This window comes from Rhineura floridana, chromosome 1, assembly GCF_030035675.1.
Source record: "Rhineura floridana isolate rRhiFlo1 chromosome 1, rRhiFlo1.hap2, whole genome shotgun sequence".
In the NCBI taxonomy this organism is placed as follows: domain Eukaryota; kingdom Metazoa; phylum Chordata; class Lepidosauria; order Squamata; family Rhineuridae; genus Rhineura; species Rhineura floridana.
The window spans coordinates 97,654,407-97,672,403 of record NC_084480.1 but is presented as its reverse complement, the minus strand read 5'-3'; the positions used below and the strand labels follow the sequence as shown (position 1 = coordinate 97,672,403).

The window sequence follows — 17,997 nt, the reverse complement described above, 5'->3', positions numbered from 1 at the left end:
CTGGAACAGGGTGCAATGCCATTAGCCCTCAAGGAGGCAGTTATAAAGCCCATCTTGAAAAAGTCCTCCTTGGATCCCCAAGAGTTGAATAACTTCCGCCCAGTCTCTAATTTACCATTTCTGGGCAAGGTAATTGAGCGAGTGGTGGCCAAACAGTTACAGACACACTTGGATGAAGTGGATTATCTAGATCCATTCCAATCGGGCTTCATGGTCATGGAACTGAAACAGCCTTGGTCGCCCTGGTGGATGATATGAGGAGGGCGTTGGATAGGGGAGAATATACCTTCCTCGTTCTCCTGGATCTCTCAGTGGCCTTCGATACCGTCGACCACGGTATCCTGTTGGATCGCCTGGAAGGATTAGGAATAGGGGGTACTGTTTTACGGTGGCTCCATTCCTATCTCTCAGACAGATGCCAATGGGTGGCATTGGGGGATGAGGTCTCAGACCCTTGGCCTCTCAATTGTGGAGTGCCACAGGGTTCTATCCTCTCCCCCATGCTATTCAACATCTATGTAAAGCAGCTGGGGGCCATCATCAGGAGATTTGGGCTGCGGTGCCACCAATATGCGGATGACACTCAGCTCTATCTCTCGTTTAAGTCCTCACCAGAGTTGGCTGTGGATACCATGTCCAAGTGCCTGGAATCCGTAAGTGAATGGATGGGAAGGAATAGGCTGAAACTAAATCCCGACAAGACTGAGGTGTTGCTCGTGGAAGATAGGGGCAGGTTGGGGGATATAGACCTGGTGTTCAATGGGGTAAGATTACCCTTAAAAGACCAGTTCCGCAGCCTTGGGGTCATTCTTGACTCCCAGCTGTCCATGGAGGCTCAGGTCTTGGCAGTGAGCCAGGCAGCTTGGTATCAATTACATCTGATAAGGAGGCTGCAACCCTACCTTCCTGCCCATCTGCTCCCACGGGTGATACATGCCCTGGTCTTCTCCCGCTTAGACTACTGTAATGCGCTCTACGTGGGGTTACCCTTGAAAATGGTCCGGAAATTGCAACTGATACAGAATGCGGCGGCACGTTTGATTAAGAACAGCCGTCGCCGTGATCATATCACTCCGGTGTTAATAGATCTACACTGGCTACCAGTTGTTTACCAGGCCCAATTCAAGGTGTTGGTGTTGACCTTTAAAGCCCTATATGGTTTCAGCCCAGTTTATCTAAAGGAGCGCCTCCAGCATCACCAATTATGCCGCCTAACAAGATCAGCCACACAAGACCTTCTCTCAGTCCCACCAGTTAAGATAGCGAGGCTGGTGCAGACCAGAGAGAGGGCATTTTCGATTGTGGCCCCCACCCTCTGGAACTCCCTTACTTTTGACCTCCGCCATGCCCCTTCCTTGATAGGTTTCCGCCGGGCCTTAAAGACCTGGCTGTTCAGGCAGGCCTACGGGACCTCTGGGGTGGGTTAGTTTTTAATATGGTAATATTATTATTGTTGTGGTCCTCATTGGCTTTTATTGTATTTTTACTGTGAAGTTGTACGTCGCCTAGAGTGGCCATTAATTCGGCCAGATAGGCGACTCACAAATAAAATTTTATTATTATTATATTACATATCAAAGCAGGATTGGCAACCCCTGCTTGGAATGCCCTGCCCCTGCGTTTTAACATGGCTGCTCCAAACTTCTTCACAGACTTGACCCCTCACTTCAGAAAGAGGTTTGAGAAATGAGTAAGAGGAAGAAGATTCTCTACCCTTTTCTGTCTACCCTGTGGCCTGCTATAAACTCACTTTAACAGCCAACCCAATTCTAGTGAGTAATAACATACAGAGCGAAAACACACATGGTTTGGTCTACCTTCACAGGCAGTAGCTTGGGAACAACAGCAAGCACAGCCATACTTCCCAGTATGTGAATTCTATTTTGCCACTATTGGCCAAGAAAAAAACCATAATGCAACCAACAAGGTACATCATCAGTGGGTTTAAGGAGTTCGAGCTAAACACATGGAACCACTGTTGTTGCTTCTATGGATGTAAGTGAGTGAGGAATGTAAATGAAATGCAAATAGAAAAAGAAAAAGAAAAGACAGTGATGATTTCCAGAATGCAATACCGTACCAACCACAGCAAGATTCCTATGAGTAAGGCAGAAAACTCAGCATCCCACAACCAATCAAGATTCCTAACCAAAAACCAAAACTAAAAAAAAATGTGGCAGCCAGTCAGCCAAGGTGACAGAAATCCCCATGCAGCACAACAGGTGAGACCCTATCAGCACGTAATAGCTCTGCTCTGAAATCTGCACTGGTTGCCAATATGCTAGAAGGCCAAGGTGTGCTTTCCATGTTATGGGTGCCACATAGTACTTGTTCTCCTCTTGCAAGAAATCAATCCATTTAGTGTGGCAGCAACTATGCTTTGGAACTCCCTGCCTATTGACATTAGGTAGACACCATCATTGTACTCTTTTCGGCACCTGCTAAAAACATTTTTGTTTAGGCAAGCCTCCCAGCCATGTAGAAGCTCTTATGGTTTTTATCTGTTTTAATTCATTGTTGGTTTGATTATTTTGAATGTTTTAAACACCTGTCTTTAATTCTTTTTGCCAATAATTTTAATGTTTTAATTCCTTCTGTAAACCTCTTTGAGTTTCTTTAGAATAAAGTGGTATATAAATGTTGTAAACAAAACACATAAATAAATTTTGGAGTCACTGTGGCCCTTGGGTCTCTTTCCACTTTTAGGAACAAAGAAACCTGCCTTATACCAACTCAGGCCATTTGGTACCATCTAGCTCAGTACTGATGTCATGGACTAGCATTGGCTGTCCAGGATTCCAGGCAACTGTCTTCTGCAGAGATTGAATTGCATGCAAAGCATGTGCCCTACCACTGAGCAACAGCCCTGTTTAAAAAAGTATCTTTTAAAATAGTTCTTTTCAATTCACTAATGAATGCACATCATACCTAGGGCAGATCCACACCATTCACTTAAAGCACATTCAACACACATATGAAGCACATGAATCCCACCACAGAATCATGGGAACTGTAGTTTGTTAAGGGTGATGGGAACTATAACTGTGAGGGGGAAACTACACTTCTCAGGATTCTTTGGGGGAAGTCATGGGCTTTAAATGTGAATTGGATGTGCTTTAAATGTATTGTGTAGATCTACTTCATAAACTTTGCCTGCATGTAAATAGTTTTAATTAATTTTTTAAAAATGGAAATGAGCTATAAAGTTCACTGGGTGACAATGAGCTGCTCACAATCTCTCAGCCTAATCTGCCCCTCAGGATAAAAACAACAGAGGGGAACCATGACCACCCCAAGGAAGAAGAGCACACTTAAAACGTAGAGGAAATAATGTACAGCCATCAGAAATCAGGTACTTATCAAAACATAGTATGAAGAAATATTTATATAATCATGACTGTGCAAGATGTTTATTATTTACACAACCTATGACAATATTTATAGTGCAATCTTATGCATGTTTATTCAAAAGCAAGTCCCAATGTATTTAATGGGGCTTACTCAAACAGAAAAGCATGCACAGAACTGCAACCTCAAGTGATAAGAAATTTCACTCACCCAACCCAAAATTCAGAATCATGCTACTTTAAGCTGTTTTGCAACTGTTTTATAATTGTTTTTATGGTTATTAGATTTTTAAAAGGGATTTTTTTCTTGTTCTGAGCTGCCTTGGTTTCTAATCAGCAACCCTACCACATAGGGATGGTGGAAAGACTCCATATATACACACACAATGGAGATGTAGAATACATACACCCCATATAATAATTTATTGTTGAAACCAGTTCATTGCAGAACATTTTTTTAAAAAATTAATCTTTATCATTTTCCCACATAATAAAAGCAGAGATACCTAAGTAAGCCCTGCTGAACTGCTTTAAAAAATAGGATGGAGGGGGAGAGAAAGATTTACAACACAAACACAATTCTTTGCTATGTTCACTCAAAAGTTCCATTAATTTACACCACAATCCTAACCATGTCTACTCAAAAGTAAGTCTTATTGAATTCAACGGGGTTTACTCCTGGTATGTGGGATTAACATGGTAGCTTTACTCCCAGAAAAGTGAGTATAGAATGAAAGCTTCATATTGGAAAGGTTTTCAAAACACTGCCCTCTTCAACAGCCCAGAAAAATTTAAACTTGCTTCACTCCTCATAATTAGAAAAGCATAACACATAGTAATGCCATTTAGATCTCCTGCACACAAGAGAGAAATACTTTAGCTTACTCAGTTTATGAGATTTTCAGACATGCAGGAAAAAAACCAACAGTTCTCTGGCCTTGCAATGGGTTCTAGCTATTGTCTGGAGGTCAACAAATCCCTTGTCAATCACAACCCTGACTTCATTTCTTGCCTTCAAACCTGAAAGGGTGGGGTTAGAGCAGCCAGCTGCAAACTCATTTAACAGAAGTTGTGGGGGGCAGCTGACGTTTTGGTATATATCTCTTGAACCAGACCACCTAGAAACTTAATTTTGTTAAAATGAAAGCTGAGAGTCCGGAGATTGAGGTGACTCACCTGGAGAGGACCCCAAAATCTGGAGTCTCCAGGTGAAAACTGGAGACCTAGCAACCCTACTATTTACACATTTAAGGTTTGGCCCTATAGTTTCTTTTTCACTTACTTCAACTGGCTGAGTTTTACCCACACTGGTAGGAGTGGAGGGTAACCCTGAAGTAGTATCTTAATATATCATAAGCAATCTATTTACACGTCTATATATGGAATGGAAAGTGACAGATTTGTGTGTATGCGTTTAACACTAGGAAAGTGTGTACCTATATCTTTATGCAAATCTTATCATGATGAGCAAAGCTCATACTTCAGCCCTCCTATCCTGCAAAAAAATGCACAAATTGACTATGGAAAAACCAGGAGTTTCTTGCTGGAAATACTGTTCACAACAGTCTTTTGCTTCCCATTTCCTTCAGATACTATCTTTTGCTGGCATAGCTATCTCTGCCTAAATTGTATTTGATTTCTATTGCATTTGATTTCTATTTTCTGTAAATCACTTTGAGATTCTTTTGAATATAAAGCAATTAAGAAATATTCTAATAAATAAATAAATTCTTGACTTGCTCTAGATAAATCAAAGTGGAGGGGAAATACTCTGCATATTAATAACAAGCATGATGATGATGTTGATGATATTGCTTACATCAGAACAATCTCAAAGAATACAGAATACTTACAGAATAAAAAAAATCATACTAATAAAAATCAAATGACCTTTAAAAAGCATAATGTATGTGATCATCCAACAATAACACATAAGAAACCATCCTTTCCACTCAAAGGATAATCACCACAAAGCCAACAGAATACTCTCTACAATAGTAGAAATACTAAAACCTCTCATAAAATTTTCTTCTAGAAAGAGAATTATAACCAAGGAAGTAGACTCTTGTCAATGAAACATGTTGCAGTAATAAACTAGCTAGTGTTCACCAGAAGGTATTATAAACTAACATAGCTGCTCTTCAAGAAAAAGTAAAAAAATGTTTATTAAGAAAGTAATGAACATCAAATGATCTTTTGGAACTTTGAATAGCAGCCATGCTCTTGTTCTTAAAAATCATTAGAAAAAAGAAAATTATCATCTATCAGTTTCAGGGTCATTCATATATGCTAAAATATATGACATTCATATCCAGGTTAAGAAAAACAAGAAATATAAAACAATACATATGTGTTGTGATTACATGGTTTTTGTCAGTCTTTCTAGAGTTTATATTGTGCCTTATAAGCAGTGGGGCTGTGGGGAATGGGAGGGGAAATTGTATTTTCCCTTATTATTGTACTGTAAAGCATAAAAAATGAAGTATACAGTTTTAAAATATTTATCACATTTAAACTGTTGTGAAAAATACACAGGTCATGATTGAATATGGAGTTACATCTGTTTAAGTCCCTTGAATCAATGAGCTTAAAGGTAAAGGTAAAGGTGTCCCCGCACTTATAGTGTGAGTCGTTTCCGACTCTTAGGATGACGTCTTGCGACGTTTACTAAGCAGACTGTATATATGGGATGGGATTGCCAGTTCTTTCCCCGGCCTTTCTTTACCCCCCAGCATATGCCGGGTTCTCATTTTACCGAACACGGATGGATGGAAGGCTGAGAGGACCTCGACCCCTTTTACCGGAGATTCGACTTCCTCCTTCCGTTGGAATCGAACTGTGGCAGTGAGCAGAGCTTCGGCTGCATGGGCCTTACTGTGATATCAGCTCATTCATAAGAACATAGGAAGCTGCCTTACACTGCGTCAGACCATTGGTCTGTTTAGCTCAGTACTGTGTACGCTTACTAGCAGTAGCTCTCCAGGGTTTCAGACTGGAGATTCACCAGCCCTACCTGGAAATGCTGGGGATTGAACCCGGGACCTTGTGCATGCAAAGCAGATGCTCAACACTGAATTATGGCCCTTTCCCCTAAACTGACTTCTATTGAAGTCAGCTTTACATAACAACATATTTAGCACATCTGTTGACTTTTAAAGTGTTATATTGAATTTTCACATATTAACCTCTTGAAAATACACAGTTTTATTTTGTACACATCTAAGTTACAGAAGACATTAACAAATAATAGTTAAATAACCCTCTCCTAATGAGCAGTCTATGTTACCTGAATTCATATTTATGTATGTCAGCTATTTTTCTTTCCAGCTTTTGGGATTGTTTGGGGAAAATCTTAAAGTCACTGACATAATTGTCCAGGTGTTCATCAGGATCATAGTCACCAAACTCAGCTGTGCAGATAAAAATACAAAGAAAGAGTGGGAAGGAAAGTACAATTTAAATTGCTACTTAAACAAGCAGTTGATTAAGTTAGATTCCAAGCCACCAAAAATAAACTGGCAGTGAATTATTCATTATTAATATATAAATAGACTTCCGTGCGTAATATTACAGTACTAGTGCTTACCTTTAAAGCCCTATATAGTTTGTGACTCAGGTATCTGAAGGATTGTCTTCTCCCATGCAAACATGTCCATACATTAATGTCATATTTAGAAAGCCCTTCTCTGGGTGACCCTGACTTCAAAGGTTAAGCAGGTGGCTACTGGAGAGAGGGCCTTTTTGGTTGTGGTGCACTGCCTTTAGAATGCTGTCTCCAGAGAGGGCTGCTTGGTACTAATGCCCATGCCTTTTCGGCATCAGGTGAAGACCTTTTAATTTTCCAGGGTCTTTTAAAACCTTGGTTGAATATGGTTTTATTCTGTTATCTTTATTTGTTTGTTTGTTTGTTTGTTTATTTATTTATTTATTTATTTCATTTATATACCGCCCCATAGCCGAAGCTCTCTGGGCGGTTTACAGCAATTAAAAACAATAAAAACAAATATACAGATTTTAAAACACAAAAAACAATTTAAAAACACAATTTTAAAAAAATTAAAAACACATGCTAAAATTCCTGGGAGAAGAGGAAAGCTAACAGTACGCACCTCGTCAGGGGGATCATTCCATAATTTGGGGGTCACCACTGAGAAGGCCCTCTCCCTTGTTGCTAGACTCCCAGCTTTCCTCCGAGTAGGCACCTGGAGGAGGGCCTTAGATGTTGAGTGTAGTGTACGGGTGGGTTCATGTCAGGAGAGGCATTCCATCAGGTATTGTGGTCCCAAGCCATGTAAGGCTTTATAGGTTAAAACCAGCACCTTGAATCGAGCTCACAAACATACAGGTAGCCAATGCAAGCGGGGCAGAATCGGTTTTATATTTTTGAACCGTCTGGTCCCTGTTACCAATCTGGCCGCTGCATTTTGCACAAGCTGCAGCTTCTGAACCATCTTCAAAGGCAGCCCCACGTAGAGTGCATTGCAGTAATCTAATTTGGAGGTTACCAGAGCATGGACAACTGAAGCCAGGTTATCCCTGTCCAGATAGGGATGTAGTTGGGCCACCAACAGAAGTTGGTAGAAGGCAATCCGTGCCACCGAGGCTACCTGAGCCTCAAGTGACAGAGATGGTTTAGGAGAACACCCAAGCTATGAACCTGCTCCTTCAGGGGAGTGCAACCCCATCCAGGACAGGTTGGACATCCACCATCCGGTCAGGAGAACTACCCACTAGCAGCATCTGTCTTGTCTATTAGCCCTCATCCAGTCCATTGTCGCAGCCAGGCACTGGTTCAGCACACTGACAGCCTCACCTGAAGAAGACGAAAAGGAGAAATAGAGCTGCGTGTCATCAGCATACTGATGGCAATGCACTCCAAAGCTCCGGATGACTGCGCCCAACAATTTCATGTAAATGTTGAACAGCATGGGGGACAGAACTGACCCCTGCAGAAGCCCATACTGGACAGTCCAGGGTGCCGAGCAATGTTCCCCAAGCATCACCTTCTGGAGCCGACCACCAAGTAGGAGCGGAACCACTGCCATACAGTCCCTCCCACTCCCAACTCAGCCAGTCTTCCCAGAAGGATACCATAGTTGATGGTATCGAAAGCCACTGAGAGATCAAGGAGAATCAGCAGAGTCACACTCCCCCTGTTTCTCTCCCAACAGAGGTCATCATACTGGGCGACCAAGGCTGTTTCTGTGCCAAAACCAGGCCTGAAACCCGACTGAAATGGATCCATATTATCTACATATTATGCTTTTATTGCTCTGCTATATTTTATTTGTTTTATTGTTATTTATTCTTATTGTCTCAATTGCTTTTATGCTTTGCTAGCTACCCTAGATGCAGCAATGCACAAGGGGCAAGACATACATTTTCTAACTAAAATAAATAAAAACACTAGAGAGCTGTGCTTTTTTGTGAGATGGTACTCACCTGAACAGAGTACTGACACCTCTTTTTTTGTTGCCTACAGCAGCTATCTTGCGCTGGCACCCATGGCACTTTATCAAAATATGAGTTCTGGCACCTCATTTAAAAAAAAAAACCCAAGCAACAACATGTATTGCCTGGACAGGGCTAGAAACAGAAGAAAGCCACATCCTACTGTTTCACTACCTACCTATTAACAATTGGGCTGGATCCAAACAATCATATATCATTCCCATTTAAAGTAATGGGACAAGTTAGTCATAGCTAACCAGCAAAAGTTCCACAGGGGGTACAGAGCACCAGCAGTGCCTCCTTGTGTTGCTGTCCCTTCCTGATATGGGGATTGAGTGGGGTGAAACAGCAAGGAAAGGGAAACTCTGGGTTCCCAGTGGTGGCATCACCTCCGCCAACCCAGAGCTCCACTCTTGTTGCTGTATTGCCCCACCCCATCCCAGTGAATGCAGCACTGCCATTTCCACACACACTGCTGTGGCTAACTTAAATCACACTGATTTCAATGGGACTAAAGTGTGACCAACTTCATCTGGATCCAAACCAATTTATTTTATAAAATGTTGATAAGGTTTTTGATTTTACAACAAATACATCTGACCAAGGTCCCGAAATAAGGTCTCAGGGTGCAATTGGTTTCACTTACCTTGGACAATGCATGCACCTAAGCAGGCAGCATCAGAAAATGCACACAGCAAACGGCCATGGAAAATATCTCTTTTAATTTGTAGATATAAAAGATACCTGAATGGTGTAGGAAAAAATACTATATGAAGCAGGCACATCTTATGAGAATTCTATTTCTATATTTATTTTGCCTTTATTCTCATTTAATCACTGTGTATATCCCAACATTAGATAATGTAAAGATGCCAGAGAAACAACACAGCAAAGGAAGTGCAACATAATAAAGACCAGATCGCTGGTCATAAGCCAGATATTTATTATCTCCTTCCTACTCACCAGGCCATGTGGCAATGAAGAAAGAACACAACACTAATCATGCTACTTATAAACAAAGATGAGTTTGAGAATGCTCCTGGATCTCTCTCTGTTGCTGGAGACTCAGGAAGCCTCAGTAGCTAGGAGTGCATTTTTCCAGCTACAGCTGGTATGTCAACTACAGCCATTATTGGGCAGGGATAGTCTGGCCGCAGTGATTCATGCATTGGTAACCTCAAGACCAGATTACTGCAATGTGCTCTATGTGGGGCTACCATTGGGCCTGATCCAGAGACAAAACACTGCGGCTAGACTGTTGATGGGGACAAACTATTGCCAGGACATTACTCCAGTGCTCAAAAGCTTGCACTGGCTGCCCATATGCTACCAGGTCAGATTCAAGGTTCTTGTATTAATTTACAAGACTCTTAACAACATGGGTCCAGGATACCTCAATAACTGCTTGATCCCTTATACCCCTGCCTGACCACTGACATGTTTGAGGGAGTCATTGTTAGTAGTCCCCAATGGCTCGATGCATGGCTCATATCCACCAGGAGCTCAATTTTATGGAACTCTCTTCCAGTTGAGGTCAGATAGCCTCCCTCCCAGTTGAACTTCTGGCACCTATTGAAGACTTTTTTTAAATTCCACCAGGCATTTTAGTTTAATTCTGATTTTATGGTTTTAATCCATTTTTTGTTTTTTTGTATTATATTCCTTGTACACCGCTTAAAGACAATTATAGTTAAGCAGTATATAAATTGTCTAAATAAAGTATCAAATGTATATTTCTTGCATCACAACCATGTCATTACAAGATTCAAATATATTATTGGCTCCAGCAGAAAACCCTCAGGACCACATCAAATGCATGCATTCTTTTTCCATGTATGTATGAACTCAGTGTTTCTGTGGCAGCAGTCAGAGCCAGGCATTCAAATGGAAGTTTGCCCTGTAGTTCCAGTCAAAATGCTAAGAACAGTGCACGGCGAGAAAACATATTTTCATCTATGGCTGGATCCCACTTCATTGTCAGATAACATTTTCTCCATCTCCATCATCATCATCATCATCATCATCATCATCATCATTATTATTATTACCAAAAGCAGCTGAATATTGGGAGGCTGAATCTTGAATGAAGAAATGGAATAGAAAGGGAGATGACTGCTTAACCTAGCCCTCTGGCCATTTTCCCACTTAAACTCACTCCCCCAGCTGCTCCCTTCCCCTTATGGAAAAAGATATGGGCACCTCTCTCTCTCTCTCTCTCTCTCTCTCTCACACACACACACACACACACACACACACACACACAGGTGAAAACGAAGCTTGGGGAAGAGACAATTTTAGGATGGAGTAACTGGAAGGGAAAGGGTTCAATGGCCCCTCTTCTTGGCAGTCTTCTGCCCAAGTTTGCAGCCTCCTGTGAATGGTTTTGACAAGCCAGGAGAACAAATATGTATCTGTGTTGCATATAGTTTTGGCATAATTTATTTGAAAATTAAAACCTTAGACTAGGATCTGAACATCTGTCTAATTCCACACACAAAGGGGAGTTTTAGACATTTGTTTCTCTCTTTTTTTTTCCCAATTAATTTTTATTTCAATTTTCAAAACCAAAACAATACAAAAAGAAAACAACACAAATCAATAACTAGTACAATACAAAAAGAAAATATATATATATATATAAAAAAGAAAGAATATTGACTTCCGATTTGTCATAGTTCAGCTATAAATCTATAATATATAACAAACCTATCTCTTAATAGATTATAAAATCACCTTCCTCCAACGGTTATCTTAGTTGGTTTCAAATCTCATTAACATCATATCATTTTAATCTTCCACAAAAAGTCAAAGAGAAGTTTCCAATCCTTGAGATATATGTCAATCAATTTTTTTTTCTAAATAAACATGCCAATTAATCCAACTCATCAAATCTACTAAGTCCAGTAATTTTAAATCGCTCTTCTGTCATTATCCATATTGGGTCCATCTTCCATCTTCCATCTTTACGCACCCAAAAATCTTGCTGTCATAGTCATATAATAAAAGTCTGATAGGAATTTCCTCCATCACAGATATTTTCTTGCCATCAAATCCAACCGTATCACTGAAGTATTGTTGCAAAGCCGCATCTCTGTTCCTCTTTTCCACATGATACACTAGTACATCTCTTGAAGGTTTTTCCATTGACACAAAACAGGGATTAATTCTGTTAACTTTATCCATTTCAAGTTCCATCAAATCCTTCCAGTCCAAGAATTTTTTTGAACCGATAATATCTTTATCTCCAATCAATTCCTTCAGGGACAGCGCTGAATTCCAAACTGTAATATTTGTCTCCAGGATCCATCACAGCCAGGAAATCCAAATCTTTTTCATGTCCATAATTAAGCCAATCTCCGTAGTTTGAACCTTGCCTTTTATTTCTCTTTCATCCTTTTTTTGTTTTCCAGATCTATCTTTATTCTCCTTTCTCATAGAATCCTGAGTTTCTTTCAGCTCCTGTCTCATTTCGTGAAATTCAATTCTCCACGCTTGTCTATTATTTCTCAGTTCTTGTTTTATTGAGTTAATCCCATTCATTATTTTCTGAAACATGTCTAGAGATAAAGTCCCTTCTTGTACATCCATGATCTTCTTAATTGTCATTCTTAAAGCCAAAGGAACAAAACTCCTTCAATTTTCAATGTCCCAAACAAAGAGCAGCTTATTTCTTTAACCAGTTACAAAGGAGTTAATCTTTCCAACAAACTAACGTCACACGCTAGACAGCCCTTATCTCTTATCTGCCCGGAAGTGTAAGAACAGCTTTAGTTCACAGCGTCGAAATAGCTAGTAGCAGAGAGAATGAGCAGATTCGTCAAAAAAAAAGTAGATCAGGAAAAATAGTCCCAGCCATACATCAAAAAGATTTCTTATCTCTTCCAATCAGAAATCTCTCGTCCGTTGTAATCTTTAAAATGCTATTTTCCATGTCAGCTTTTTGCAATAAAAAAAAAAGATAAGCTATTTATATTTTCTTCCCCCTTAGTTCCGTGAATAAAAAAAGGAAAGTCTTACCTCACCTAGGTTATCTCAATTGCTGTTACTTTGACAAATCTCTTTAGCTGTATAGATAAGAAAATGATGAATGTAGACAGGAGGATGTTTGCCTGTTAATCCGTATAAAAAAAAACGGGTCACTTATCCAGCTGAGCTAGCATAAAAATCCTCGCTCTGTCTGAGCTGCTGGAAGACAGACAATTCTGACGAATTGTTTCTCAAATAACAGCCCTCTATTCCATACAGCAAGCTGCCTTTGAAACTGACATGAGTCGCAGGTGAGGTGGCCTCCTGTTTGAAGGAATTAAGTCAAAAATCCAATTTGCCCCACGCAAGCTAATTGGCATGCCCAATATAGTAATTTGGATCCCAGCTCTAGTCTGAAAACTAGGGATTTTTGAAAGTGCAAAAATTCTTTTTGGAGTGGTCCAATAATGGTCACTATAGGATTCTTTATTATTGTACTTCATTCATAATTGCCCTTTTTGTGGCATCTTCCTAATATAATATTTTGCCAGTTACAGTCCATTAAACTCCTTTGAAATATTCACATTACTTAAGTGTTAGTAGTTCTCAAGAGTGAGAAAATGTTCCATTGTAGTGAATTGATACAAATATTTTTAATCCTCAATGAAAAAGTGCTAAAAGAGTCTTCAATACAATCACCCTGAGGCACCCCACAGGCCTCTAAATCCAAAAAAATTAATAACACTTTCTACTTGTGCAAATCAGTTTGCACTACCCTGGGACTTTGCTCTGGACCAAGTGAAAATTTTGGAAACTGTTTGCATTCTGGTGTGAGCTGAAACAAATTCCATGGAGAGGCATTTAATGTTTTCATCTCAGTGCTTGTTACACAGATCTATAAATAAAATATGGTAGATTTTCCTGTCACTATAAATTGATCTTTCAAGGGTTGAAAGAAAGGATCAAGTATGAGATAATACAGAAAAAGGTTTTTAGGAACAGGTCAGTAGGGTTGACATTAAACATTTAGTCTTGCCTGCTTCTGATTAAGAGTACAAGTAGGTTTCCAAAATCATTTTCTTCACAGATAATAGCACAAGTTGATATACAATTTGAACCAGCGGTGTGGACAGCTCTGGATTAAAATAATTAAAATTAAAAGTATCTATGCTAAACTGCGTTTTGAGTCCTCAAATCTGTATCACAGAGCACACTTTGTCCATCTTCACTCAGATGTATATACACAGACAGGCATGTAGACATACTAACTGTCACATCCTTCCTTACACCAGAAATTTCCCATAATTCAAAAAGAATGTTTATTCAGCATTCCATGCTGTGTAAAACACAGTCATTTATGGGATACTCCGTGGCGCAGAGTGGTAAGCAGCGGTAATGCAGCCGAAGCTCTGCTCACGGCCGGAGTTTGATTCCAATGAAAGGAGGAAGTCAAATCTCCGGTAAAAGGGGTCAAGGTCCACTCAGCCTTCCATCCATCCGTGGTTGGTAAAATGAGAACCCGGCATATGCTGGGGGGCAAAGAAAGGCCAGGGACGGAACTGGCAATCCCACTCCATATATATGGTCTGCCTAGTAAACGTCGCAAGACGTCACCCTAAGAGTTGGAAACGACTCGCACTACAAGTGCGGGGACACCTTTACCATTATACTCTAGCAAATTGTGCACATTTCAAAATATTCTAAAAATGTCAACCTCATTTGAGAAAACACTTTGAAAGAGTTGGGTTTATCCAGCTAGAACAGTATGTTCAAAAAGAACAATCCCTCAGCTATCTGTATGATCTTTTGGGGTAAAAGCATAGATAAAGGTTATGTAAATATTGTATAAAAGCAATTTTAAACTAAATGTTAAAAAATGTGCATAGCATATATGAATGACACTCATTTGTACACATTGCAGATTTTACCTACAAAATAAACTGGAACAGCAGTCCAATACTTTAACAGATGCTATTCATGCAAAATTAACATGCAACATGCATGGATTATCATATGGGAAGGGTCATTCACAAATGTTGCTTTAGCCTGCTTTTAGCTTTTATAAACTTTTGTTGCCTCTCAGTCTATAATTGTTTTGATGGCTGTTCAGAAATGTTTTTATTAATAATGACAGGGTCACCATAAATCGTAATCGACTTGAAGGCACATAACAACAACAATAGTGAACATGTATATTTATTTAATATGCTGGTATTAATTCCTGAATTCCACATAAAAATATAGTATATGGAGCAGCACCTTGGGTGGTGACCAGCTTCCCTGAATTCTTGCCTTCCCTCAACTGTCCAAACCTCCCAGCTGCATTCTAGGTTTGCATGTAAAAAAATTACAAATTAACAGTGATAAATGGTTTATCCTGCTTATTTGATTGCACTGTGGAGTTAACTGTTCCAAAATTTACTTGGCCAACATACATGTTTGCTTTGTATCACTTTAAGGATAACAATGCTGCATAAAGTAGTTAAAAATGAAAGTGATTTTGCTTCTGCTAAATTTGTAACTCTACAATAATTTCTCACCGATGTATAATATCTTCCTCATTGCTCTGTGAAAGATCTTTACAAACTGTAGAGGAAACATTTAATTGGCACTGTCAGCAAGCACAGCAAATTACTATGCACAGTTTGTTGTCAAAAGAAGCAAACATGCCTTTGACAGAGCCTCTCCCTGGGGACATCAATGTGTTTTTTTTCCTAAACAGACAGAAGTTATTTCATATATCTATGCCCTTGACAGAAATAATTTATAATGCCTCCTGCCAATATGTAATGCAGGATTACTATTAATTTGAACAACTAGAAATAAGCAGTTACCAATTTCCAATAGGAAAGATCTAAAAACTCACCAACATGAAGTCATAGCGGAAACTTGAGGGAGGCATTCAGTATAGGCATACCCCGCTTTACGTCGCTTCACTTAACGTCACCTCGCTATAACGTACATGCTCCATACGCCACCATACCCCACTTAACGTACGAGTGCCTCGCAATTACGGACACTTAATGGCATGACGCCGCTGCCATCTAGTGGCAATTGCAGTGCAGTACATGGATAGATAATTTGCTTCACTTTAAGTACATTTTCACTTTACATACACGCTCCAGTCCCATTGCGTATGTTAAAGCGGGGCATGCCTGTATTGTCTGCCCATCGGCATAAAGGAAATCCACTTGCACAAAGGGATTTCCACTGTTTCTTCTAAGCCCTCCAGTTCCCCATGATCCCTGCAAATCTGCCCGGGGCGTCTCTCAACCCTCTGGCACACAGGGGTCTGCACAGATGAGGAGGAGAACTCCCTTTGCACAAACAGAGGCCCATTCACACTACATTGAATCTCATACTATGTTTCTAGCTGGGAGAAAACATGAATGGAAATTGCTAGGGAAAAGCTTCTACCACAGCTTTCTCCAACCTGGTGCCCTCCAGATATTTTGGATTACATGTAAGAGTTGTGGTGTGAAACATCTGGAGGGCACCAGTCTGGGGAAGACTGTTCTATGACACAGATACACTATTTTTTTGTTAATATTTGAGTCCCTATTTTCAGCAATAATACACATGCTCCTGTAAAATAACTTGGTAAAGAAAGGTCAAGAGGTCAGTTTTTATCATGACTGTTTTATTTTTGGCTCTTCTCAATTTTCATTTCTGTTGTTACCTGCACTTTAATCATTTAATTATTATTGGTTTTTACTTTTTATTATTGTGATGTCAGTGCCTTGACGGTTGTGGTCAATGACAAGGCAACTATAAATGTTTTAATAAATTAAAATATAAGTAAAATAAATAGAAAGCAAGAAACTGGCATGCTAGTTAGTGGCAGACTTGCAGTGGAACCTAGAGCTTTGCTTTTTATGCACACAAGAACTGCCCACTCTTTTTTCTCAACACAATCCCATCCAACGCCACAGATCTCTTTTGAAACTGACACACACTCCTAATTGTGGGTTGTATCCAGCAAAGCCATCCCATTAACACAACGACTCCCACCTGCATAAAGGGACTCCCTCTCATTCTCCTGACCCCGCATGCACGGCCGGTTCTAAAGGGCGGCCAGGTTGGGCACTGGCCCGAGGGCCCCAGAGCTACAGGAGCCCCTGAGGGGCCCTCTGCTCCCCTTCCACGATCCGCACCCCCCACTTACTGTCAGCCGGCTTTTTAGCATTGCACTTAATGAAGATGGCGGCCACAGGTTCCCTAAGGTACTGAAGCCTCTGCCGCCATCTTAGTGTGCCATCAACAAAGATGGTGGCGGAGGCTTCATTCCGCTTAGGGAAACTGCAGCTGCCATCTTCATTAAGGGCAATGGTAAAGACTAGACAGGTAGGGGGGGCATGGGAGGCACATGCATGCACCCCCACCCACCCACCGGGGGGCCAGGGCAAGCTGATGCCCAAGGGCCCCCGCATGCCTGGAGCCGGCCCTGCCCACATGTCCCTTTCCCCCTTCCCCAACATCTGTTCTGGAACATTGTTAGGGGGCTTGGGGGCTCATGGGGAGAGAAGAAGAGGAACTCCCACTGCACAGGTGGAAATCCTTGAACTAACAGGATGACTTTGTTAAATACAGCCCCATGTTTACCCAGAAGTGCCAAGGTCTTAAAGGCTGAATCTTATGAACATTTATGTGGGCATAAATAGGGGCCCCTCCTTAGGGTGGGAGGGTAACGCTCCTGTTCCACAATCTGCGGCAAGGTGGGCTTCCACCCCTGCTGCAGATCACAGAGAGGGAGCTCCCAGGCACCCCCCTTCAATGAGCCCACATACCCCTCCCATCCCTGTAAATGCCATGCACGTTATGCGTGTATGCCTGCCATCAACCAAGACAGCAACAGGAGCTTCCCTAAGGGGCTGATGCCCCCAATGCCACCTTGGCTGATGATAGACATGCATGCTATGCACGCACATCATTCATATAAGATGAGAGGTAGGTGGGACACACAGGCAGGCACCGCAGGCCCAGGGCACACTGGTGCCCAAGGGCCCAGTCACATCTGGGGCTGGCCTTGGGAATATACACCTAAGTAAGCATGCCACAGATTAACCTGTAAGAATTTCAAAAGCAGCACAAAGGGACTAGAGAAGAAGAAAAACAGTCCAGAATCTAGCTCCATATTGCATTTTCTGCCAGTCCTCGCCATGTAATGCTTAATATAGATACCATTGCTCGATTATAATTCACTGATGGCTTGATTTCAGCTCCCAGAAACAGT

The 17,997-nt window shown here is 40.9% G+C and overlaps 1 protein-coding gene across 3 annotated transcripts in view; it reads right to left on the bottom strand.

Annotated features, from left to right (window-relative positions):
* Positions 1-17,997, bottom strand: part of FRMD3 (FERM domain containing 3) — a 240,238-nt gene that overhangs the window by 76,689 nt on the left and 145,552 nt on the right. For all 3 annotated transcript variants that reach the window (XM_061627122.1, XM_061627103.1, XM_061627113.1), the window contains exons 5-6: positions 9,445-9,542; positions 6,634-6,757 (exon numbers count right to left, since the gene is read on the bottom strand). In XM_061627122.1, the coding sequence (XP_061483106.1) occupies positions 6,634-6,757; positions 9,445-9,542 (222 nt within the window). The remainder of the gene's footprint in view (positions 1-6,633; positions 6,758-9,444; positions 9,543-17,997) is intronic.